At 40.1% G+C, this 27,500-nt stretch overlaps 1 protein-coding gene across 5 annotated transcripts in view; it reads left to right on the forward strand.

Annotated features, from left to right (window-relative positions):
• Positions 1-27,500, forward strand: part of nsl1 (non-specific lethal 1) — a 277,204-nt gene that overhangs the window by 62,323 nt on the left and 187,381 nt on the right. For 3 of the 5 annotated variants that reach the window (XM_076175483.1, XM_076175486.1, XM_076175487.1), the window contains exons 1-2: positions 10,712-10,838; positions 21,285-23,114. In XM_076175483.1, the coding sequence (XP_076031598.1) occupies positions 21,589-23,114 (1,526 nt within the window). In that variant the 5' untranslated portion in view covers positions 10,712-10,838; positions 21,285-21,588. Of the gene's footprint in view, positions 1-10,711; positions 10,839-12,984; positions 13,247-21,284; positions 23,115-27,500 lie in introns of those variants that run through there. The other 2 variants (XM_076175484.1, XM_076175485.1) reach the window with 2 other exon arrangements.

Raw genomic sequence — 27,500 nt, forward strand, 5'->3', positions numbered from 1 at the left:
AAATTAGTAGGATTAGAAATTACAGTAAACCCTCGATATAACGGACGATATGGAGACAGGGGTTTGTCGTCATATCCAAGGATTCGTTATTACCGAGTATCCTTCGCTATAACGGAAGAAAATCCGTTATAGCGAGGGTTTGTCCGGTCAGATTTTAGTCCGTTTTATCCGATACCTGATATATCGAGGGCTTATTGTAATCTATTTTTCATGCTAAAATGCAATGGACCACGCCCACAGTGTAGCAGACGCGACCTGGATGGTTATTTTTGATTGACGGTAATTGCTGTGAGCGATTTTCATATGTTTATTCATTTCAATTTTTTCATCTTTCTGTCTCAACAACCCATGTTTTCCAAATAACAATTACTATATAAGTTTGTTGAAGTTTAGTGTGTGTGTTTTGATTGAACAAGGACTCATGCGACCCTGGTATGGTGGAAACATACGCATGCATGAAGCCTTACGTATACTAGCTCCCATTTCTGTGTCCGCTCACCAGGGATTCGATCTCGGGTCTCTTAATCGGGATGCAAGCTCACGTCCACCGAGCCATCCGGGGCTCCTGTCACTTTATCTGTGTTTATTGGCTTATCAACAAAGTCTACCAGTATTGTTCATAAGTATAGCTGATGATATTAGTAAAATCCCATTTCCCTAAGGTAGACTTCAATAGGCAAAATATCTTGAAAGCAAGCCCCACACAGAATTGGAAGATCATATACGTATTCCACATTTGCCACAAGATATATTCACTCATAAATCGAATGTGGATTTCGCGGTGGATGATGCATTGTCGAATTATTCCTTGAACGATGAGGACTTATGATTCACTGGCTTGGTCGTAAAGCGAGACCTATGAGACAAGGCCTCTTCTTGTTCTTATTTTATGTTATTTCATCCCTGTTTATTTATGTGTGTAGGTATATATATTTTTGTAGGAGGCCCTGTTGTATACATTCTTTCAAGAAGTCTACAGCGACAGTGGCGTTGTTGAGTTTATATTGAAGCTTTAATTTCTTGCAACAAGTTTCTGTGCTGGTTCCAAATAGCTGAGGTGTCCAAAAGACATTTGGTACGGTTTTCTCTTTCTTAATTTCTCCAGGGAGGGAGTTACAATGGTTGGTGAATACGTAGGGTTTATATACAGGTCGTACAATGGCCGAACACTGGGAGAGGTCAATAAATGTAGCCTTGATCCGTACCGCTACGTACGTGGAAGTAGCAACTTTCTTGTGGATTGTGGAAAGGGGTATTATTGTTTGTGTTATGTGCGTCTACTGCTTGGGAGTGTGGTTTTGGGCATGAGTTGTATGTTAATGGAAGGTTTTTCGATGTAAATGTTCACTGCTTCGGCCATCTTAAGGCGAAGGGGGTCGTGAGCTTTATTTTTTTATCTATTCACAAACCACTGAGTTCATTGTCCTTTGTACACATGGAGCACTGGATTCACTGTTATCTTGTGTAATGTGTTTGAGTTTCTGTTGTTTTTTCATGAACAAATGTCAAGCTACACATGACCTTTACCGGTGAGATCTGCGTAAACTTAAAAGTCGGTCTGCGTTATGCTAGATCAAAATATTCAAGTGGTCCACTTGGGATATTTATTCCCAAGTGCAAACACACACACACACACACACACACACACACACACACACACACACACACACACACACACAAACATACACACACACACAAACATACACACACTCGTGGCGCAGTTGGTAGAGTTTCCGGTTGCCACTACGGAGGTCCGGGTTCGAATCTCACCCAGGGCTGAAATAACTTCAGTATCGTTGCGCTGCGTGTTGTTACTCCAACTCTCGTGGGCGGGGAGTTGGGTGTGCGTGTAAGGTCACAGCATTCCTCATCAATCGGTCACATATGTGCTCTGAGCTCTCTTCCGGGAGGGTAATAGCTGACGATCACGAGTCCAACATGTGATTCTGGGCCATAATGAATCTCACACACACACACAATTTAGTATTAATTGGAAAAGTGTTCGAGTGGTGAAAGGTGTAATTATGGCCCGTAAAGTTTGGCTCTTGTCGTGGTTCGGAGGAGTGACCTCCCCAGGTCCCCCCCTCCCCCTGCCCCCCCCTCTCTCTCTCTCTCTCTCTCTCTCTCTCTTTTGCGTATGAGTGTGGGGTTCACCATGGTCTTCGATCATGTGCTAAACTTGTGATCTACAATTATTACCTTCCCGGAAGAGAATTCAAAACTCACGATTCACTTGGTTCATGGCTAATGCTGATTGCATTTACTTAGTTGTATTCTACGGGAAGGGGAGCTATGCTCGTGGTGTCCCGTCTTTGTATCTCGCAACATCTAGTTTGTTCTTAAATTCATGTATGGTGTTTGCACACACTATCGTTTCGTCCAATTTGTTCCAGACATCTACCACTCTGTGTGTGTGCGTGTGTGTGTGTGTGTGCGTGTGCGTATGCACTTTTCATCCACTCCTGAATATGTTGTTTCAATATGGTGTATAGAAATATAGATGTTTCGAAAACAAACAGAACTCTGTAGTTTGCATGGAGAACTTGTGTGGCGACAAGTTTATACGGATTGATTTCGGCGTCGCGAAAGAAAACGAGAACTCAGGACCTGAATCCGGATCCGACGAAGGATGACGTCACCTACGACGACGTATGACGTCACGCCAACTTGGGACGTCGATCAGATCTGGTCCCGGAAGACGTGGGAAGTGAAGTCGTACTTAGGATGTGCCTTTTCAAGTCCCACTTGTGTCAACAAAGTACTTTTCTTTATTTAAACAAAAAGTAATTATTCAGTGTTGGTGGGTGGAATAAGTTTCGTTTTACTGTATTCCGGCATGACAATATATTTATGGGGGTCTCGAAGATTGAATTAAAAAAATAATTTAAGGAAAATATTAGGAGGTTACCCCCCCCTAGCCCCCGCCCCCCTGTTAGTTTAATGGAATCTGTCAGTCAGTCAGATTACATAAGTGACCACCCCCATCCCCCCTCCACCCCCAGTCTTTGTGGGGAAGCGACCTGAAGAGGGCCATTGCTGAGTTCTCCTCGCACAGAAGGGTTTAGTGTGTGCATGTAGTTGGAAGGTAATTAATTGGTTTTGTGTGTGTTGTCTGAATAGGGGACCAGGCGAGGAAGACAGTATGTGCCCGTACCCCTTATTTTAAAGAAGAAAAAAAATCGTACCCCCATCCAATATATATACAATGTAAACATATGAAGAGGATTAGCGATACAAACCTTGCTGAAAAATTATTAGATATATTAAATTACAGAACAAAAGTACTTCTTTATTTTGAATTAGAAATGTCAATTAGTAGGATAAAATGAATCCACGTTATATTTTCTTATGGTAAATATACAGTACCATTGCACTGGGGCTATCATGTCTCGTACCCCCAGGTTCAAGGTTTCGTACCCCTTGGGGGTACAGGTACGTACCAGGTTAAGAACCACGGTTGTAAACAGTAAGTACTGGTACGTAAGGCTCCATACGTACTCATTAACACACTCTCGGGGTTGTCTCGTTCACTATTCTTGTATTAAAAGCGTCCATATGTGTGTGTGTGTGTATATATATTTATATATATATATATATATATATATATATATGTGTGTGTGTGTGTGTATATATGTACATGCGAATAAATCACAAAAACACGTGATTCACAAAATGTGTAATAAAACCAATTGGAAAATAAAAGGAAAGGTGACCGAACGTTTTTGTCTATTTAAGACATTTTCAATGTAATAGACGAAAACGTTCGGTCACCTTTCATTTTATTGTCCAAGAGGTTTTATTACATATACATATATACATATATATATATATATATATATATATATATATATATATATATATATATATATATATTTACATATATATTTAAATATATATATATATATATATGTATATATATATATATATATATGTGTGTGTGTGTGTGTGTGTGTGTGTGTGTGTGTGTGTGTGTGTGTGTGTGAGGCTAGGACGGTGCACCTTTACAGAGGACTTTGCGATGTGGAATGTAAGGACCCCCATGCCCTTGGTCCAACTCGCTCGAGGCAGGGGTCGAACAGCCGTCACCTCGACCTTCGCCACAAGTAGCCTAACGACGTCGTAACCCGTATATGTATGTGTATGACAGTAGAGCGTGCTGACAGGTATAAGGTAAGGGTAGAGGGAAAGAACTCGGGATAGAACTTGATATTTTGTTAACTTAACTCTTCGGGTATAACTCTTCCTTAGAGATTCTATCTTCTCTGAAGAAGGGTTATACTTAAAAATTTTAATTAAAAACTTATTAAGTTCTTCCCTGAGTTCTTTCATTCTACCCCTACAGTATAATGTATATATATATATATATATTTTTTTTTTTTGCAAATAAATCACTTGAACACGTGATCAGAAATATGCTGGTAACCACTTAAGTGGTTACCAGCATACATATATATATACACACACACACACAAACATATATATATATACATATATATATATATATATATATATATATAAGGGGAAATGTGGTATTCTTGGGCTGGCTTAGCCCCCCCCCCCCCGCAAAAATTTCTCCTAAAATAGGTCCAGTGTTTAGCTCTGTTAAAAAAAAAAAAAAGACAATAACCTCGAGGGCGATCAAGCAGGAAATTGGTAAGTTTTTGAGAAACACGACAGAATAGATTTAGTAAAAATTTAATATTACCAGAAAAATGAGAAACGGGGGAGAGGGGGAGTTGCCAGGTCTTTGGACGAACACAACAAAGAGTGGAATGGGAAAATGTTATCTAGATTTAAAAAAAAAAATCCCAAGTATCAAATATTCATAACAAAAACGTCTTTCAACAGAAAGAAACTCCTGGTTTATGTGTGTGTAATATATATATATATATATATATATATATATATATAATTATATATATATATATATATATATGTGTGTGTGTGTGTGTGTGTGTGTGTGTGTGTGTGTGCAACACTGAATGGGTCCCAGTGAACAGATTTACATTTATCAATCACAATTCACTTTAATTCTAAGCCATCAACAACGAGAAACTCGAGGAGGCCAACCTACAGAAATTGAAACGAGGTACAGCCAAGGAGTCGAACCTGCGCTAGCACGTGACTAGTGATAGTGACTTAACCGATTGCGCCAACTATGGTTGTACCACGTTTCAATATCTGCATGATGGCCTCCTCGAGTTCTCGTTGTTGATGGCTTAGAATTAAAGTGAATTGTGGTTGATAAATGTATATATATATATATATATATATATATATATAGATATATATATATATATAGATATATATGTATAATATAGACTGTCACTTTTCATTTCGAATATTGAAGACGGCTGAATTTTAGAAATTCCCAATAGAATCATCTGTAATTAATAATTCTTTCACACTGAAAAGACAAACAATAAAGTGTCATAAAATGTATTGCGAGTAAAGAACAAGAAACAGATGAATTGTTGAATCCCCCCCTCAACACACATACACACGCTTTGGGTGGTGATTGTACCATTGAGTGTTGATGGAGCACATTCTACAGTTGATTATGGCTTGTGATACATAACCTAACCTTACCTAACTTAACCAAACCTAACATTCTACAGTTGATTATGGCTCGTAATACATAACCTAACCAAACCTGGCCTAACCTATGTTAGCTAAGGTGGAGAGTCTACAGTTGATAAATGTGTGAGTGGGAGATTCTACAAGTAAGTGTAGTTGGGATGGAGATTCTACAGTTGATCAATGTGAAATGGGAAAGTTTACAATTGACCCTATCTATCTTATTCATTCGTTCATTTTCACGTGAGGAAAAATTAAAATATCCAATCAAGGTTTACAAACGATACCCGTCAACTGACTCGGAAAACTGTCGTGTTCGTAATTCGTCACGACAACAAAACCGCCTTTTGTTTACTTTTGTTACCAAGACAGCCAGTGGCTGGTGGAGTTTTTTTCATTTGTATACACGTGAATTCAAGACCATTTTGATATCAATACGTGAAAGCAGAGCATTCAAGAACAACGTATTTATCGAACAGCACGTCGTCCGTTGGGGCACGCTATGTAGACGGCCAAACTTCAACAGAGCAAAGCGACTCCACAACAGAAAACGCTGCCAACAACCTAAGATTTTTGTATTTTTATTAGCTTCAATCATTTATCTATTTATTCATACCCAGCTGGAGCATTGGGTCATGGCTTGGAAAAGAGTGACCCATTGATAAGGTGTATGTATATTATAATGAAATAATGTGCCCTAAATAGGCCTACTTATATAATTTTCATCGGTTATAATGAGATCAACAATGTTTAGATTTGGACAAAATAAGTAATATGTTGCAGCATACAGATAGCTAACACTAATACACACACACACACACACACACACACATATATATATATATATATATATATATATATGCTAATAAGAACACGGGTACGTGTGTTCACTTATGCAAAGTAGACCACTTGGAAAAAGAAACTAACGAAGCAGAGCGCTTTCGTATATTACATCTTCAGTGCACTGAAGATGTAATATACGAAACCGCTCTGCTTCGTTAGTTTCTTTTTCCAAGCGGTCTACTTTGCATATATATATATATATATATATATATATATATATATATATATATATATAGGAGGGTGGTAAAGAAACACACAAGTCAGAGATGAGTTTATTTCTCTAACGTTTCGGCTATTTACACCTTCAGAGAGACTAAGTAGTACAAGGGGGTTACAAGATTATATATCGTCCGGAGGACGTCTCCTAGTTAATGGCCTGGTGGACGACCGGGCCGCTGACGATTGATCCGTGGATGGTTGGTCCGCTGACGATTGATCCGCGGACGATTGATCCACTCTATGTTCCGCTTCCTCATTTTCCTTTGGCCAGTCGTGTACTGCTAATACACACAGTACACGACTGGCCAAAGGAAAATGAGGAAGCGGATCAATCGTCCGCGGATCAATCGTCAGCGGACCAACCATCCACGGATCAATCGTCAGCGGCCCGGTCGTCCACCAGGCCATTAACTAGACGTCCTCCGGACGATATATAATCTTGTAACCCCCTTGTACTACTTAGTCTCTCTGAAGAAGGTGTAAATAGCCGAAACGTTAGAGAAATAAACTCATCTCTGACTTGTGTGTTTCTTTACCACCCTCCTATCCTCATCTGTCCAGATGGATAATACACACACACACACATATATATATATATATATATATAAGCCGTGTATTTCCGCCTCAGAGATAGAAATAAGATTCTTGGACTGACTGCGCGATCTTTTGATAAAAAAAAACTTCTGTCGCTATGTTAACGACAGAAGGAATTTTATCTTAACAAGATATATATAAATCGTTAGTTCGTCCACATTTGAAATATGCTATTTCCGTATGGTCTCCAAATATCATTAAAGATATTGACAAGTTGGAAAAAGTACAACGGCGAGCCACAAAACTGATTTCAAATATCTGAAATAAAATCATATGAAAATCGACTAAAACATATGAATCTATTTTCCATAAATACACTCAGGGGTGATTTTATACAGGTCATTAAGATTCCAAAGGGAATTGACAACATCAAAAGTGGCGAAATTTTCACACTTGATGCAAATCAGACAAGAAATAATGGTCTCAAACTATCAAGAAATAGATCTGAATTGGGAGCGGATAGAAAAAAACTTCGCTAACCGTGTAGTAAACGAATGGAATAAAATTCCTGCAGAGGCAGTGCAATGTAGTACAGATCGAAGTTTTAATATTCATTTAGATAAACACCTAAGCAATGTGCTGTAATGCCAACCATTTATTTTATTTTGTTTATTTGTTATCATTATCAATTATTCTTATAAACTAATATATCTTTATTATTTATCATTATCTAGTTATATGATTTTGTTTATTTTTATTTTGGCTCTTCGTTTATAATTCTTTGATATATATATATATATACACACACAATATGACCAGTGTTTGTGGTCGATACAATAGCCCTGGTGCTATGATGGCCTTGCTACCGGTACGGAGGACGTACCGGTCTCCCCTCGGCAACCCCGGTTTTACGACCAGTGGACCCCCAAACCCGGCTGGCCCGCCAATCGTCGTCGCCCGGACTACCAACCGGCAAAGCCCTACTCTGCCCCCATCAGTATTCGGTCTGCCTTTCTCACATGTCCCCTTTCGGAACAACAACCCGTTCCATAGCAAGGACGATACAGATCCTAAACAAGTTTTTTGATGCAGTAAATATTAGCCTCTCGATTTTTTTTTTCAGTCATGGTCGCTGAGAATAGAAATGCATAAAAATGACGTATTGTAATTCATTATTTATTTATATATTTATGCCTTTAATTGTCAGTAAAGTTTTGAATAAAACCTCCAGACAGTATTTTTTGTGTAGTTGATTATATGCTATGAGTAGATGGCAGTTAAAGGAGAAATATCCACCGCTACGTTAAGAGTTTATTAATATTATTATTTCAAAATAGCTGTAGACTGACAAGCGAAATTGTAATAAATTGTCTCTCGTGGAATGTATCAGAACTGTTGGGGACTGACACACTACAAGATAATCCTTGTTTCCTATATTTCTTTAAGATTCGATACTTCTCTCTCATGAGAATAAAATATTTTGATATTTCCACTATTGGGAACGAAATTGTCGACATTTAGAATATGCCGGCACGATATTTTTCTAAAGGATAGAATCGCTAGTGATTTGTCGGCTACTTAAAACCGTTAGCCAGATTACAGTTTGCCACTGTAGTGTCTCGTAAACTGAATAAAATCTGGCGTTATCAAACAAAATTTGAATGTTGAAGTCGCCAATTTTCGTTGACAAATCAGTTAACATTTTTTTTTTTCTAATTTGATAGATCGATTGAGTTCTGCATTCCTTGGAAGCAAGACTTTATCTAAGAATATCAACAAATTTGAAGTTTTACCAAAATAAATCATCACTGTATTTGCATCGACAGTCATCGTGCATTTGCGGATGTTATGATAATAACATCAGTAAATAGCGATTATACTAATAATAATAATGATAATAGTAGTCTTACAATTTCCCGCCATATGTGTCGTTTTCATTATTTTCATCTTGAATGTTTCATACGCGCAATGGCGACATGAAAAACGAAGAGGCGGAAGTGCCTTCCTCGCGTAGGTCACGGCAAGCATTGACCAGACGACTCAGTCAGGTGAAGGTTCAATGTAGCGTCATCTGCCTCCGGACAATCATCTAGCTCTCATAAAAGGCATCGCAGTAAGAAACGTACTTTGCTTGAAACCTATTGGGAAGGTTTTGTCAAGATGCTAAATATTATTTTTTCATTTTTATATTTATAGCCTCTGAAGCGCACCAGTTATAAAACCAACATTGTTCTGTTTCCTATTTAATCTAGGATAGAGGTGTATTTTATTAGTTTGTATATTCCATCATACATATTGTTATGTCTGACTTTTCAAAGATAATCTAATTCCGAGCTACTGATATTTTTGCCTCGTACCGGAAAGAATTAGAAAAGGATGTCGCAATGTGAACTAATCTCTCCATATGGTTCAGTTACAACGCAGCGAGGGCCATACTCATCTTCGCATATATCAATTTATATATTTTTCTAATTTCTGCTACAAAACCAAATTTATTGTTAAAGATAATATTAACATATGTGAATCTGTTGAACCAATTTCTTCGCTGTAATTCTTATGGATACTGTACATGAATACGTTAATATAATATTCTTAGGCAAGAATTTGTGCAAGAATCCTATCGAGCATTTTTTCCTTGCCATATAAATTAAGATAAATTGGAGATATGAAACTTTATATATTTTGACATATTTGCATGACATTAGAATAAAGTGTTTTATAAGATTTCAATAAAAAATCACTGTTGCAAAATTCAATGTTATGAAAAAAAATCATTCTTTGCGAGATCTAAGCGGTAGAAGCAGCAGGTTCATTTGTACGTCTGGCAAACATTACAGCAGAAGCATCGTGCTTCGAACGACACTGGTTCGACTTGCACCAAATCGGAGATTTAACTCCTTTACCTCTCTCTGTAAAATATGCTTGAAAATTTCTTCCACCATTATTAAAAAAATATGTATGTACAAAATCACCAATATTGCTTGATTTTATATGTCTTACATATTCAATTGATCTTTAGTATCATGTTTGTACGCGCCAAAATTTGGATGGAGAAGCCAACTCATAGCTGTTCCACCTCGGATAACATCCCCTCTCCAGTATGTATTATTAAACAAATTTTAATATGTTTGATCATTCTGATAGAAATTATACCCATATATTAGTATTATATGTTTTGTTCTATATTATAGGCGTGTATTAGTTTTATTTCAACCTTCATTTTGAAGTGTAGATGGTTCTTATAAAATACATCTTAGGGAGGAGAGCGGCGAAGGGAATGGCAGTCCCGCCCAATCACACAATGCGGGCAGAGAAGACGTGCGCAGTGACGTCACAGACGCGCACAATAATCAAACGAGCCTCTATAGTAAGAAGACCAGTACGTTCATATTCATTTTTTATATTTCAACTCAAATATTTGTGTTATACATCATATTAGTGTTTATTTAAACCATAATAAACCTCTATGATATTAAAGATATGTCGCTCGGGTTATTTGAAAAAAATAATTGTTTTGTATGCACTTCGTTTGGTTGGTGGATTCGGTTGCCTGGCTGGTGTGCTCCTTGGTCTAGTGAGAACAGCTCTTTGTCGGATTTTTCTGTGATTTAAGTGAAAATTAGGCTGTAGTTTCAACCTTTTACCGATCAATACTACATTGGAAGGTGTGTGATATTTTTGTGAATATATGTATTTAGTAATACGATGGATACGTCCTAGTGTGAAGGAGAGTGAAGTGAAATAAGTGCTGAGGAGGGTGCGAAGGATAGGGTGCTAGTTGGCGGGGCTATGGCGGCCGTGTCACGTGGTAGTGACCGGCCTATCGTGTCAGTACACCTCCAACCGCTGGTGGTAAAGGGCATACAGTAATGCCCCTCGGAGATGCCCCCCCCCCCTCCCCACTTCTACCACCTCCCTTATGTACTTGCTTAAGTAATTTATGATTGAATGTCTTAATGTAGCGATAATATGAAGTTAGTATTTAATAACTACGGGCTATATTCATATTAATATATATGTAGAAAGGCTGAAACTAATGAATAAAATGAACATTTATGCTTGCTCTGAAATTAATATAAAAATAATTTCATATAAATATGTAATAACAATTGGATTAAGTTATTAGGAATGCTATATTTGAAAACTAATGGGTGATTAATGAATTGGTATTAAAGTTATGCGTTCAATCTTACTACATGAATTACGAAATCTTGTGATTTTTATTAAACAAATTGTTAATACATTGTAAGATGAGCTTGAATGAATGGTAGAAACCGTGACAATAAAACAATGGAAGTTTTTCATAAAAATATATTTAGATATTTAAGGTGGGTGGCAACTGTTTTGGGCGATATTATTTTCTCAAATTAACAGATAACGCATGTAAAAAGGGAAATGAATTCGTATATACATTTTCACATGAAAATGTTAAATGATGGAAACAAGTTTTCGTAAGTGATAGGGTGCAATTATTTAATTAACTGGTTAAAAATGGTACAGCGTTTGTTTTGAAAGGCTAGTGAATTTGTGCAAGTTTTCTCAGGATAGCTCTCGCAGCATATTCTTCAAGTCCTTTTTTCAGGATCATCATTTGCAAAGAAGGGATGGCATTATTAAGTTGACCACTTGAAGGTAAATAAATAGATAGATCAATAAATAAAATGACAAGGATACAAATGTACGCAGTGCTAAAAAGACAAATGTACGCCATGCTAAAAAGACACCTTGTGATGAAGTGCCAATACTGATTTGCTGTGCGTTGTACATGCATTTTTCATATATGAAAATACAATAAGAATTTGTATATCCTAAATATTAGGTAGGAAATTTAATATTTTTCATTATTTTGACTCATTTACTACCCATCATAGGCTTAGGGTAGACATTTACTGGGATATTTTTTTATTGTTTGGACCTTGCATATCGATGCATCATTTTATTTTATTTATCAAATATTTCCAAATGTGTTGCATGACCTAGACAGTTTGGGCATTGCCAAGTTCAGTTGAGATCAGGTGTGGCAATCACAGCAGGTAGTTGGGTGTTTATTCAATTCATATTTGTAACACTTGTATTGGGGTATGTAGATCTGCAAGTCAGCAGTAGACATTTTTTGTTTACCATGTGAGAATTTATATAAAACACCGGTGCAAGCATGCACACACACACACACACATACATACATACATTTGGAACAAGTTAGATGAGAAAGTGTTGTGTGCAAAAACAATACATTAATTTAAAAACAGTTTAGATAAAATGAGATATGAAGACGGGACACCACGAGCATAGCTCCCCTTCCCGTAAAATACAACTAGGTAAACAAACACACACACACACACACACACACACACACACACACACACACACACATACATACATAAAGAGGACCCAATGTGTTGCTCCTTTCCTGTACACTACACAGTAACACACACACACACACACACACACACACACACACACACACACACACACACACACACACACACACACACACACAACCTATACACTCCCTAAGTGCTCCCATGCTGTCATTTATAATGGGAGGAAAAGAATCCACAATGAAACCATATGAATTCTATTTGATTCATTCATGTTAAAAAAAATGCCCTGACAGTTTGAAAAACCAGTAACACAGTTTGATATTCAGGATCATTTACTTAAGAAATTTGGTTTAAAGAAATATGATTTACATATTTTGAACTTGAATTGCATGTGAAGGAACTCTAATGAATCCATACTCAAAACAAAATTATTTGTCATATAAAAGTATATTAACATACATTGCAATTTCTGGAAAAGGTGCTTTATCATAATTAAGGTGGCTTTAATTCTTTCATGCCTACGTATTAGTGACGGATTAAGAATGACAGCAAGGTCACTTTCATTCATACATTTGATGACCTCCCACTTGGCTAAAGATAGTGGTCAAACCATACTAAAGAAAATAAAAAGGTCATGAGCATGCATGCAAGGCAACAATGCTGATCAAAGCCACTACAGTCATAAGAATGAAGGAAACTGCAAGAGACCATAAGGCCTACACTAGGCACCTCCGTATCCATCACCACAGGTCTGTCATCCCCATCCATAAAGTTGTCTAATCGTTTCTTAAAACAGCTGATAGTTTCAGCGCTTACTACATGGTTACCAAGTCTATTCCATTTGTCGACCACCCTATTAGTAAACCAATTCTTGCCTATTTTCCTACTTAGATAGAAATTTGTCCAGTCTGTAAATTAACCAGAGTTTGCACCTTGCATTTGAAGATTTCACTTACTGTATAGGTGTGAAAACCTTTTTTGCCAAAATACTTTGAGGAATATTATTATTAACTGAATATCAAAATAAAGATGATTGGTCTCACTTCCAAGGAATATATTTTTCTCTTCCCCATCAAAGAAAAGTAAGTTTTGATCTTCAATGGTTTGGGTTTGGTTTCAAAATAAGTATACACATGTGTGCACCGTCATTCTCCCCTAAACTAAATTGTTTGCAGTACAGTATTTGATTGAAGTTTTTATTTTTATTTGCAAGTGAAAATGCTACTAATGATGAATATATAAAATAATAACTGTTAATATAAGAATTTGCTAGTGTGTATAAAAAGATGATAAGGAAGAAAACAATGGACGTGGTTTAATATGAAACTTGATCATGTAAACTTGACTACATAAGGAAAAGGAAAATCAGAACCATATTGAATGCCTTCTTCCACCTGAACGAAGCTGTAGCCTATATACTCTTCATAGTTGAGGAACCATTTTATCACTGTTGGTTTGTAAAGAGTGACAGTCAACTGCACAGGCAGTTCCATTTTAGTGCACTTGTTAGGTAGTATTTTCCTTGTGTTGAGATGTATTGAAGAAATAACTGCAGTTAGCAAAACCTTTGTCATAAATATTTTGTGTGAGTAACCATATAACGAAATGAGATTCATATCTCTTAGCCAAAGAGGCTTAAGACAACTGAAATATTGGCTAATCTCTGTGATAACCTAGTTGAGTGTTACAGGAACAAATCATATGTGCAGTATCCCACCCCAGGTTTTTTCATATATTAAGGTGTTGACGTGAAATATGTACCAAAGAGCTCCAAAGAACCCGCAAGATGCATGTCAGCAAATCAACTCTGTGCCAATTGTCTTCATATCTTATCAACGCTCTCACCTCCATCTAGATGCACAGGAGAGCTGAACCTATGACTGGTTTCCTCTTTTTATTGTGAGCTGGTGATATATAAAGTGATCCACATCAATGCACCACAGACAAGTTCAAATTTTATTCCCAGGTTAATCTATGGAGAGCCCAAAGACACTTTTGGGTTGCAGGTTTCCAGATAGTAATCAATCAGTCAATCTGTTGCCTGAGTTCACTTGCAAGAGGCCAATGACTCATGGGTAACTGGTATCAAACACTAGATTTGCCCAGAAGTTACCAAAGGGAAAGGTACTGTATTGTGTTGTTGCTTGAGTAAGGCTAGATTAAGGCATTGTAGGATGAGGTGTTCTGTCTTCTGTGTGGGGATTGCATCCAGTGCAATTTGCTTCTTTGGCCAGGCCAGGTCTGTGATGGCATTGTTTTAATGCTGGATGGTGACTTGAATGAAGTTATGTGGTTCTTCCTTTTCATGGATAGGATTTTTCTGGGGTTGATGTCCTGGGAGCTTGGAGGAATATGGAGTTCTGGAGTACTTGTTTTGTGATCTTAATGTGAATGTGTTGCATGATGTACAGTAGGTGGTAGGTTGCTGTAGGTGTCAGAATAGTCATGTGATGTTCTGGGGTGTACAGTAGAGTTAAAGATTGTTTTAAAAGGAGATATGAAATGGATTGCAGATTTGATGGTTGATAAGTGGAATAAGGATTTATATATTGCACTAAGTATGGGAATGGATGCTAAGAGGAGACTATATGAAGGAGTGATTGTGCCAACAGCACTGTATGGGGCAGAAACATGGAACATAAGAGAGGAAGAGAGAAGGAGTTTAAATGTGTTTGAGATTAGGTGTGTGAGAAGTATGATGGGGGGGTTACTAGGCTTGATAGAGTGAGAAATGAGGAGGTGAGGAGGAAAACAGGGGTGGAAAGGGAGTTGGGAGATAGGGTTGATGAAAGAGTATTAGGATGGTTTGGACACATGGAAAGAATGAGTGAAGAAAGACTAGTAAAAGAAGTATGGAAGGCAGATGTGGAGGGAGTGAACATGAGGGGACGTCCAAGGATGAGATGGATGGATGGGGTGAAGGGGGCTTTGGGGAAGAGGGGAATGTCTGTTGAGGAAGTATGGGAGAGGACAGAAGACGGGTGAATGGAGAATGGTTGTATATGGATGAGGGGGGATGGGGGGTGGGGTAGTGTGTGTGAGCAAAATTTGATGCAGCCCAAAGGGATTTCTCCCTGTCTTCTCCTTTTATGCATGGGGGGACGTAGAGGGGGGGTCGCCAATTTGATGAAGCGGCCTTGCTGAGGATGTGCTGTGTCTTGCGACACTGCTTCTGACCCAGGGCAGTGGACAAGGTGCAGGGATGACCCGTCATCAGGGAGGTGCTAAAATAAGAGGGAGGGTGGAGGGGTGTGGAGTGTATTCAGGGATGGAATGGGTGGGAATGATTTTATGCCTTTTTATTTTTGGCGGTGGGCAGGGTGCAGGGATGACCCGTCATCCAGGATGTGCTCAGATGAGAGGGAGGGTGGGAGGGGGGTGGAGTGTTTTTAGGGATGAAATGGGTGGGAGTGTTTTTATGCCTTTCCCTTTTTGGCTACCTCCCTTGGAAGGGGGAAAAAGCCTTGGTATATGTATGTATGTATTTTTGGCTACCTCCCTTGTAAGGGTGAAAGCCTTGGTATATGTATGTACTAAGTACACCCACCTCTCAGTGGACAGAAAGAGAGATGACACCAATGGTAAATGTAATATATTCAACATATTTACTGTGATTTGATACCAGTGAAACTTGAAGCAAAAATCATTTTATTTGTATAGTTCTGTTTCACCAGCTGGTTGGAGGACAAGAATAGATTATTTTCAGCTCTCCTTACTTTGAAAAAATGGAGGAAAAACATCAGGTTGAATCTTGGGCCTATTCCGAAGACCAAGTGACAGTCCATTGGGGCTGCACTCCAGACGGAAGTGAGAGTTTGAAATTTGGAGATCATTGACAGGGAAATTGTTCCCTCTGATATGTGACTCACATGTCCACCACAAAGCACATATTTATCAATCAATTGTTGCCTTGAGTTTTGCTGAGTAGAAACGGCAGTGGTCCGTAAGCCCTCCCATAAATCTCCAGGATGAAACCTTGGGTTCATATCTGCCTTGTATTAGTGTGGATTATGTCAATAGCTAAAAGTAGTAGAAAGAGAGCAGTTGCTGGTCAACATTCTTTTGTTTAGATGGTGGAGGAAATATGGACAAAGTTGACCAAGATATTTTTGGGTTTAGTCAGAAGACCAAGTACTTGGTCAGCTCCTAAAGGCTTCACCCCTAAATGGAAGTGAAGAAGTTGACTGGGTTTCAAGGTGGCAGCAGTGAGATGACTGACCCTCTTGCAGGATCATCAAACGCACCTGTATTTGGTCCCATGCTTACTCATCATTGACCCCTTTTGTACTAAATAATGCAAATATTGTTCATTTTAAATGTCTCTTAAAAGTGGGTTTCGATGTTTATGAAGTGGGTGTTTGCTTTGACAGCCAAAGGTTAACTAGGTTACCACCCATACAAGGATAAAGGGACTTTTGGCATGTGTGTCTGTGTATGTACCTAATGGTAGTATACAGGAAAGGAGTAATGTTCCTGTGGTCCTGTCTATTACCAACTTATCATATCTAGCTTCAAATTCAAGAGTTTCCAGCTTGGGGTATATCCTTGCTTTCCAGTTATCATATTTAGATTTTAATTTAATTTATTTTTTACATATTTGGCTATATTACCTGGACCATTCCAAGTATTGTATGTCTGTATGGAAAAAAATTATCTCATCACATACTTAAAGTAGTCCTGTTCAATTGGTTCTTGTGACCACCCTCATTCCTAATCTAGGCGTCTCTTCCGTCATTGTAGTCCATTCCCTTTAGCCACCTGTTTACTGTAATCAAGTCACCCCTTTTTCTTCAATCTTTCAATGTTGGTAGATTTAGTGCATTTAGTTTCTCGTATGGTTTATATGCTATGCTGGAAACCAGTTTGGTTGCTGCATTTTATTCTCTCTTATCTTGTTCATATCCTTCAATCTTTGTGGGGACCATTCCACTCATGGATATCCCAGTCATAGACAGATGAAGGTTTTTTTTTTTATTATCTTTTATCTATTTATTTTTATCTCTTAATCTACTTGGTGAAAAGCCATTTAATTGTTCTGCAGCAGTCCATATGTCTTTGTTACAATCTTGCAGATATGCCTTGCAGTTGAAGGGTCTCTTTCAACACTCAAATTTATCTTGCCTTTGTAATGGCTCTACTTCCCAAGGAATAATATAAAGATAGTCTTTTAAAGCTCTTGCCCAATTCCAGTATGTTGTATTTTTGGTATTTGAATCAATTTTTCACTTGTGACTCCATATTAAAGACTAGATGTGTTTGCCAAAGCCCACAGTAATTTTTCACTCTTCTTATGATGATTTCATCATCAGCAAACATGTTGGCATAGCTTGTTGTACCTTCCATGTCATTAAAGACAGAGATAAGAAACAATAGGTGTTGGTGCCAAATCTTATTGGACTTCAGTGTCGCTGCTTTCCATCCAGACATTCTATCCCTACTGCCTTTGGGTACCTTCCCCTCAAAAAATATTCCATCCATTCAAGTAGTTTACCTCTTAACCACCAATATGCACCAGTTTTCACTTGAAAATATTACGAGGTACTTTATCAAAAGTCTTCCGAATTGAGGTACACGCACTCCACCCAATCCTCTGTCATACAGTATATCAGTTACTTGAATGAAAGTTTAAAAGGTTTAACACACATGACCTTTTAGAACTAAAGCCAGTTATTGATTGTCAAAATGTTCATCTCATGAAATTATTTGACCCATCAATCTTTCATAGTCCTTTCACATAACTTCACCATTGTGCTGGTCACTGGTACTGGCTTGTAATTTACTGGTGCCTCCTTACTTCCACCTTTCTGAATTTGGACTACATTTTCCATTACCAATCCTGTGGTACTTCCTCCTAATGAACACAGTGAGACTGATTCTTGACTATTTTTCCATTGTTTATTAATAAAAGTTGGCATTTGGCAGCTGCTTCTATCTTTCTCTTCCTACTATTCAGTGATATTAACAGACGTACACTAATACAACAGAGACAACTGTCCATTTCTTCCCAGAGACCTGTGGAAGGACCCAAGGGCTGTTGCTTTGAGTTTCCTTTTGGTGAAACTTGAGGCAACAGTAGTTTTCAGGTTGGCTTTTAGTGGGGGTGCACTTCTGGTAGTGTGTTCCATTCTGTTTAACATACTGTGCAGTGAATTACATTACTGTATTACTGACTTATCTTTGCATCATTCCTCATAAGAGAGTACCATAAAGATAAGATTGGCTAGCAGCATACAGAATAAAAAGAAAAATCCACCAGTGAGTAGGAAGTTAACGAAAATATATATATATATAACACCATTGCCTTCAAAGGGTTACCAGAAATTAATGGAATAATTTGTGGCAGCCATATTTTAGGAGTGCCATGCAGTATAGTGAGGTTAACTTGCTCCAAACTGGTTACTGGTACATAGCTTATGCTCTAGAATCTTGCTGATCTTGGACCATTTTCAGAGACCAAGTACTACATCTTAAGACTGCAGTGTTGAGTAGTGGACAAATTTTGTTTCCTAAGGACTGTTGGTTTCCTGGAAAAGAACTAGATCACTAAAAAAGGATTGTTAGTTATATTCAAGGAAGAAGTGTGACAAGAGCATTGTTGAAAGGAACCGGTAGTAGGTTACTACTAATTGTGATACTGTGTGATTGACATCAGAGGGAATTGTTTCCCCACAGTTATCTTCAAATCAGGTCAATGCCCCTTTATATGGAGTTGCAGCCTTGAGGTGATGGCATTCTAGGTTTGGACTAGGTCCTAGATTTTTCTTTCAATTTTGACAGACAGAGCTAACAACTAACAATTCCCTCCACTGCCTATTAGTCGGTTATACAGAAACAGACCCACATCTAATACATTATTGACATCTGTTCAGTGTTTTCTCCCAGAGTGGTCTGTGGGAGGTTGAGAATCATTGCTAGTTGTTGAGAGGCTGTGTTTCCAGTCATTGAAGGTCTCTAGGCAATGGATGATGTATAGCATAGAAGGACATTTGATGTAGAATATTGTGAGAATATTGGAGAATAATTTTCTCACTATTAGTCATCATCAGATCTTCATCTCCATCAGGACACTAGTCTCTTAAGACAGAAAGACATTGGAATTTGTTGAGGTGAACTATTTAAGAAGTTTGGTGGGATTATGATGGTGGACAATGAAAAATAAGATAAGGTAGATGGTGGGGATGGAAAGAGAGTTGGGCAGCTGGGCTAAGAATACAGGATGGTTTGGACATATGGAAAGAGTGAGTTAAAAAGGATTGAGCAGAAAGTGTTGAAGGTTGAGGTGACAGGAGTGAACTTTAGAGGACAACTGAGGATGGCATGGATGGTGATGTGACCCTTGGGTTTAGGGAGAGTGTCTGTCAAATAAAGGAAGGAAAGGGCTAGAGTGAGAAATTTATGCAACCTGAAGGGATTTCTTCTTGTTTGGTCTGCAAGTCCTTAAGTGAATATGGGGGAAGGGTTGCCATGTAATGTAGTGGTGGGGGGTAAACCAGTTTTAGCTGTTGGGCCCTGTTGTGGTGCTTTGTCTTTTTTGCTGCATTGCTTTTGACCCAAGCAGTGGGTGGAGGACAGGGACCTCTTATCCATTAGGAGCTAAGATAAAGGCCATGATATTGTTAAATTGTATGCTGAGAGTACTCATAAATAATAGTTGTACCACTTCTTTATTTATTAGAAGCTGTCATCAGATGGGAAGTCTTACATTGTAAACATCAGCTCATCATTGGGCTTGTTCTACAAAGAGCTGGTGCTCACGAGCTTGTCACTGCCATGAAAGAACACTAGACCTTAAGAAATCAGTGGTGCTTACAAGGAACAAGTTGGGACCCTGCTTTAAAATGGACACTGGCTCAAACTTACACAGCTGCAGCCACATGCCATATTTTTGACATGGTATTCTCATGCTGAAAGTCCAGGCATAAATCTGGGAGCACTCTAGCCAGAACCCTAGTAATAGGTCATTGAATGTGCCAGGATGTGAACAAAAGGATTTGTAGTATGTAAGAATATATATGGATGTGTTAGTGTAGAATAAACTAAACTGAAAGGGAGAAGAGAATCAGGAGTTTGGGAGCATGGTGGATAAGGTATATGGGATGGTAAGTGGGCAAGTGAGGGAAAGGGTAGCACTGTCCATAAGTGATGTGATAATTAAATGTATGGTGGAGTGGAGAAAAATGTCATTGAGGATGAGGAGCAAAAATGAGGTTGCAATAAGAGATATGGCTATTTGCAAATACACATGGCCCTGGTAGTGAGAAAAGTATTGGTTTAAACAAGTATGTAAAGAGCTGGAGAAATATAAATGTAGAGTTGTAAGGTTATCTTAATGATAGAGTAGGTGAGCTAGTATATGGAGTAGTAGGGAGGTAGAGTGGCAAGAGCGATTTATAGTGGAAAGATTGGGGAGATGTATATTGATAGGAAAAAAATGATAGTGAATATATTGAGTTGAAGAGAGATCATCATAAGATGAAAATATACAAACATTAAAAAAGAAAATTATCTGAAGCGCTTCCAGTTCCAAGCAAATAAAGGATTCTCAATGTGTGTGTATGTTTACTTAATTTTGTGTGTGTGTACTCAGGTATATGTATGCTTACAAGAGCTCCTTGTTAAATGTAAATATTAAATCTAAATAAATTAATCTGGATGTGTAAAAAATCAATGAGTTCAATTTATGGGCATCATTGTTTATGTTTGCAAACAATTTTCACAGGAAGTGTCGTGGAATTTCAGAAGTCTTCATATTTTTACTAATGTACATTTTTTTTCTTTTCTTTGCAGATCGAGGATTTAATGTGAAGTGGATTAGTGCATAAGTGTTAGTGTGCCTACCATACGAAGCCAAGCGTATGGTGGAGTTCTTTGTGATGGCCCATCATGGTTACCACGCATGAGTGTTGCAGTCCTATCCACTGGTTTCTGCAGCTGTTTCCAGAGCAGTGGTACACAGTGTATGAGGTGGTGTGGTTGGGGTACATCACTAACCCTGCTCAGCAGTAGCAGAAGGCCATTACCATTGTGCTTCAGAGCTCCCATCTCAAAAATGGGTGGCACCTAGGATGCGGCTTGGGTGGCGTGGACGCCCATGAGGCTGGAGTTGGGCGTCATGGCCCCGGCTCTCACTGAGGCGTCCAACCCACACCACACACTCAAGCGGGGTGCCACACGTTCCCCATCGCACTGCTCCGCTACCCATTCCCCTGACACGGACGATGCTCCACTCAGCCTCCAGTATGGTGGTTTGAAGGAGCCTCATGCCTATACTGATGCACATCTTGTTCATGCCCTCAAAAACGGCCATCACATTCCGCCTTCAGTAGCAGCAGCGGGTGTGTCGTGTGTGGGTGGTTGCCTGGGGCATGCCCTAGGCACCAAGTGTGCTTCAGTCGGGGAAGAGATCCTAGGATTGGGTCCCAACGGGTGCGGACGGCGTGAGGAAGGGCAGGATCTGCCCAATCCCATCACAGCTCAGGTGCCTACTGCTCCTGTGGGGAGCTGCTCTTCCACAGCTGGGTCTCTTGAAGGTGAGCTTGAAGAGGAGGCAGAGGCAGCGGTGGCTTCCGAGCCCCCAACGCCAGGCACGCAGTCACCCACACCTCATCCTTGTACCATGGACAGCTCGAGCTTTGGCTCTGTCAACCCAACATGTGGTGATTCTGCCTGTGCTCCAAACCGAAGCAGTAACGATAGTGCTCCAGCAGCCAGCAGTGCCACCACCATGGGCTGCCACAAGTCAAGTGCAGAGGGCCTCAACGCCCTTGATGATACCGAAACCAAGAAGAGTAAATTGGTTAATAGTCATGACATGGAACAAGTGCTTAGTGCTCATGCAAATCAAATCAACTCTAGTGATATAATGGCTCTTATTGGGAAAGATTTTTCAAATATGAGTGAAATCATTGATACCTTGCAACGCCTTGCCAACAATCCAGAAGTGATGGCCACCATGGAAGGGGAAGGGCAGGACCTGCCCTATCTCGAGATAAACTCCAACACGGCTCTATCTCAGGCACATGCTGCGTCATCAGGGAATGCAGATGTGAGTTCGACTCCACAGGTTGCCAAGGAAGATCAGGCCAATACCCTCGTCACGGAGTTGAGTCGTACCCAGTGGGAGTTGGAACGTCGTCGGGCACGCCTCTTACGGCGGTTGAGGAAAGTTACTGCCAGGGGCCTGGGTGCCACTGTGTCTGGCCAGATTCGTGAACTCTTGCATTACGCTTCAGAAACGCTGGCTGACCAGAAGGCTCGGGCAGCCACTGTGGCTAATTCTTCTGATGATCCACTCGGTGACCTTCCATTGGACATCCTTAAGGCAGATACCATGAGGTCCATGTCCACTTCAGCTTTGGTAAGCCTTGTGCGACGCATGGAGATTTCACAGGGTCTTGCCCGACTGGCTGCAGCTCGGCGACCCCAACCCCCTGCTGTGGTGGTGAAGCTCAACCCAGAGGTCAACACTGAGCTGGAAGCTTTAGGGGCAGAATATTATGCCTCGGCTCGGCACCACCATGCCAACCACGATTCCGATGCCACTGAGTCGTCATCAGGTGGAGAGTCGTGTGATGAAGCGGACAACTTCAATGACTGCAACACACACTTTGTACCAATGTAAGTAAAACCATATCAAATAATGATTTATCTCGTATATTGACTGTACAATAAGAAGGAATGACTAGTATTTGCATACCATTGCTGATTTAATAGTTTTTTTACTTAGTGTGCTTCTATTCATATTTGGTATGGAAGGTCTTGAAATTTAATAACATTGGTCACTTCAGACAACCATGAATTGAAAAACATTCAACAGTGAAATTAAATGCCCAAACCCTTTTATTGGAAAAGAACTAAAAAATTATAGGTCTCATTTTTTATGAAAAATTATAGGTCTCATTTTTTATGTGTATATGACCTTCAGCTCAGGTGTCAAAGATCTGACAATGAAAACCAAGAAAACAAAACAACCAAAGCTAACCTCAAGCACGGGCTTTGGAGAGCAGAACAAAACTACCTCTACTGTCTACAAACAGTTCATAAGAATATGCTTGATCATGCTTCCACAACTTGGTTCCCAACAATCAGCAAAATAAATGTAGACACTTTACAAACTACACAAAATCAAGCACCAAGAATTATATCAGAATACAGCAAAACCAGATCAATAAAACATTCGCACACAGAAACCAAAAGCCTCCCCATATAATGTTCCATGAAAATGGCAAATACACAGTTCTGTGCCAGAGCCCTCAACCACTCTCACTCATCTCATTATATCACATAAAGGCTACCAGCTGAGCATGAATTAGCAGCCCATCTTAACTCTAATCCCACAACTTGTACCACATTATTTCCTCATGAAAACACGTTCACACCCAGATCACTAAACAAGTTCTTTGAGGTAGACGACCAAACACAATACTTTACCAAAATTCACGTCAATAGAAGTAAAAAATGTACTAACACACTTGTGCTTAGGACACCATCCGGATCGAAGACAGAAACAACACAGAATAGGCCTGGCCACAGGGTCAAACTGCCCAAGATGCAACTACCACACAGAAAACACTGAACACATCCTACATCTCTACTAACAATCACTAGATAACAATACACTATTTCTTCTCTCGGTTGACCAGTGGGCATATCCAATGGTCATTGCTGGTGACCTATGATGATGATGATTATTATTTTTATTTATTTATTTTTCTTCTTTTTCTTCATCACAACAAATTGACTGGCTACCCCTTTATAAGGAGGAAGGTCCTTGTGGTACATTAAGATGTATGTATTATTATTAATATAACTACTGTTATGTCAGACCCTATCTTTATTTGTTGGTATACAGAACTGAGCATATATATTCCCAGTGTATATGAATTTTCCAACCAATTCCACAGTATTTCACATTTATTAGTTTCATGTAAACTTTTTTGTGTCTTCATACACTTTTCCTTATTCTATTACCTCTGCCATAATAATTTCCTACAAAATTCTCTCTCACTCATTTTGTACTGTAAAGACCCGAGCTTGATCCCCAATGTCAGCTGGTGAGGCCCATTTGTCCTAGCTGTCAGAACACATAAAGCAAAGAGAACTGTTGCCATGGCAAAACATAGAGTCAGCATAGGGAAAATACTTAGTCACCAAATATCACTCTGGCATCCTCCCAATCCTTACATTAGGACTTGGCATTTCCTCCTCCTCTTCCTCCTCCTCCTCCTCCTAGTCCTCTTACGTCTTTGCACTCCCCAAAAGCTGGTTGTCCTCTTTTTAACCCCCCCCCCCCCCCCCCCCCGTCTTTCTCTCGTCTTTGGAAGTACAGGCAGTTCTTCTCTATTGGGAATTTGTAAGTTCGGACATCTCCAATATTAGGAAGAGACACCTTCCACAATATGCATTTAATTTTATTGATATCGATGTCTGATTTAGAGTAAAACTAAATTTGGCAAATGGTGCACATGTTTTTGTATGGATTCTTTGGCTGCAGATTGCCCTGACAATCACACACACACACACTCTCTCTCTCTCTCTCTCTCTCTCTCTCTCTCTCTCTCTCTCTCTCCCCCTCCCCCCCTGTCAAAATTTTAAACCTTTTCCCACCAGAATGGGTTTCACGAAGTTTTGTAAAAACTCCTGGCGGCGTCAGGGAATAAAAGGTGAACTTGCCACACAAGGGGTTAATCGAATTAGACTACAACCCTTTCGTTACAGAGGGTTGGTTTTTTTTAGCTGAGATGAATAAAATCACCTGGCGACAACAAGAACAGAAGGGAAAATGTCACCCGGTATGAAAGCTGTCCAAGGCTCGAAAATCCTGCTTCTACAAAATAGACCCAAAGACCTGCGATTAGTTCGTGTTTCTGCAGGTGTGTTACCTGCCTAACAACACATGCGAGTGGCAGTGGTCTCTCTCTCTCTCTCTCTCTCTCTCTCTGATTGAAATATACAGGAGAGTTGCACTCGTGGTGTCTCGGCTTCTCCAATTATCATACGTGCGTATGTGCTATGGCTTTGGGAAGTCTGAGACAGAGATTTGTTTGTTGGTTTGTTGACGCGTGGGCTTCGTTCGATCTTTGGGTTGACGGCCGATCGCTTTCTTCTCCGTTGGTGGCGCCGGCGCTCCCCCGGAAGCCCCAGTGTACAGGATGTGCTCAATTTGCCCGTGGGTTTACTCGACTGGCTGGCTGAGCAGGTGCGCTGCTATTACTATCATTATTTTATTTATTTGTTTTTTTGTACTACTATTTCTTTTTATTTATTATTATTATTTTATTTATCTATTTTTTATATTTATTTTATTTTATTTATTTATTTATTTATTTTTTATTTTTTGAGTGGGGCAGTGGTCACTTTGGTCATGCAGCTACACCCATCCATGGTCCCCTACCCCGGTGTCTGAAGTGTGCTGTTCTCGCATCTTCCTAGCCATGGGTTCGAATCCCACATTTCAATCCTGTTCCTAGTAGTAACTGTTACCTGTCCACAGCAGTCCCCAAGGCGCATTATAGGGCAAAGATAAGAGCTTCCTCTCTCTCTCTCTCTCTCTCTCTCTCTGACACACACACACAAACGATACACGAATTTAAAAACAGTCTAGATAAAACGAGATGTGAAGACGGGACATATACAACACACACACTTATCGGCGTACTTCCTCTCCTATCTTTTCCATTCCCTGTCCTCCCTCCTCCTACTTTCATACACTCCCTTCCAAATCTCTTCTTCTTACGCTCTTCTTCCATTGACGTGTCCCCTTTTGTACATTTCTTCATTCCGAATTCCCCCCCGACTCGAGTGTTGTTGTTCAGCTGTATCGTCGGGAAAGCCTCCTGTCGCCATGCATTAACACGGCGTGACCCATCTCCAAGTTGACGACCCCAGTTCGGGTAGCCCCCACCACCCCCACCCCCCACAGGTGTGGCGGTCGTGTCCCATTAGCTGTGAAGCGGGGAAGCCGCACCGCGCGCACACGCACGAACCCACGCACTCACTCGCCTCCACGGACGGACTTGCATCACGCTTTCCACTTTCCTGCGAATGGGAAGACTCGAACGGCAGTAGCTATCTCACTCCTCCTCCTCCTCCTCCCTATTCTCCTTTCCTTACACAATCTTCATAATTACAACATGGGATATGCCATGACATTCTCTTTCTCGTATTTGCCCTCCACCTTCAGCACAATATGCTCCTCCTCTTCCTCCTCCCAATGCCTCTTCCTCCTTCCTCTGGAGACCGTCAGCAGCTGCGTGGAGGTGCCTTTCCCACCCTGGTGGGGGAAAAAGTGGCGGCGCGGCTCAAACGGTGAGAACCCAGTGTGTGTGTGTGTGCGCGCGCGCAAAGGAACTCGCTCCCTTCAGAAACCTTTGGCGGTTCCCTTCCCCTCCCCCCCCTTTCTCTCTCTCTTTCACGCACACGCACACACACCTCGTGGTGCAGTGGTTAGAGTTCTCGCCTGCCACTACGGTGGTACGGGTTCGAATCCCGCCCAGGGTTGAATTAATTTCAGTATCGCTGCGCTGCGGGTTGTTACTCCAACTCGTGGCCGGGAGTTGTGTGCGCGTGTAAGGTCAGTATTACCCATAGATCGGTTATACGCGCTCTTGAGCTCTCATCCAGGAGGTTAATAAATGTCGATCACGAGTCCAGCACGTACTCCAAAGATCAAGGAACACACACACATAGACACACCTCTTGTAATAGAAACCACAAAATCCTCCCCCGCTTATGTTCCAAGGCGGTGGTAAACTTAACCCAGGAGGCGCGTAGCTGCTGCCGAAGCTGGTGACCTTCAAATGTGTGCAGGGACAGCCAAGGGGAGTGGCAGTCAGCGACGGTCGATGGGGATTGTGTCCGGGATTGGGAGGAAAGTGAGGTTTGGTGCAACATGACCGCACGGCCAGTCTCATGAAGTTTGTAAACACACACGCACACACAGAGACATCACATCACAGCACACAAACAATTTGCAAAAGTGGACAGAACAAATTGAGGGAAGCC

This window comes from Oratosquilla oratoria, chromosome 37, assembly GCF_046742065.1.
Source record: "Oratosquilla oratoria isolate Oo_2021 chromosome 37, ASM4674206v1, whole genome shotgun sequence".
Taxonomy (NCBI): Eukaryota; Metazoa; Arthropoda; class Malacostraca; order Stomatopoda; family Squillidae; genus Oratosquilla; species Oratosquilla oratoria.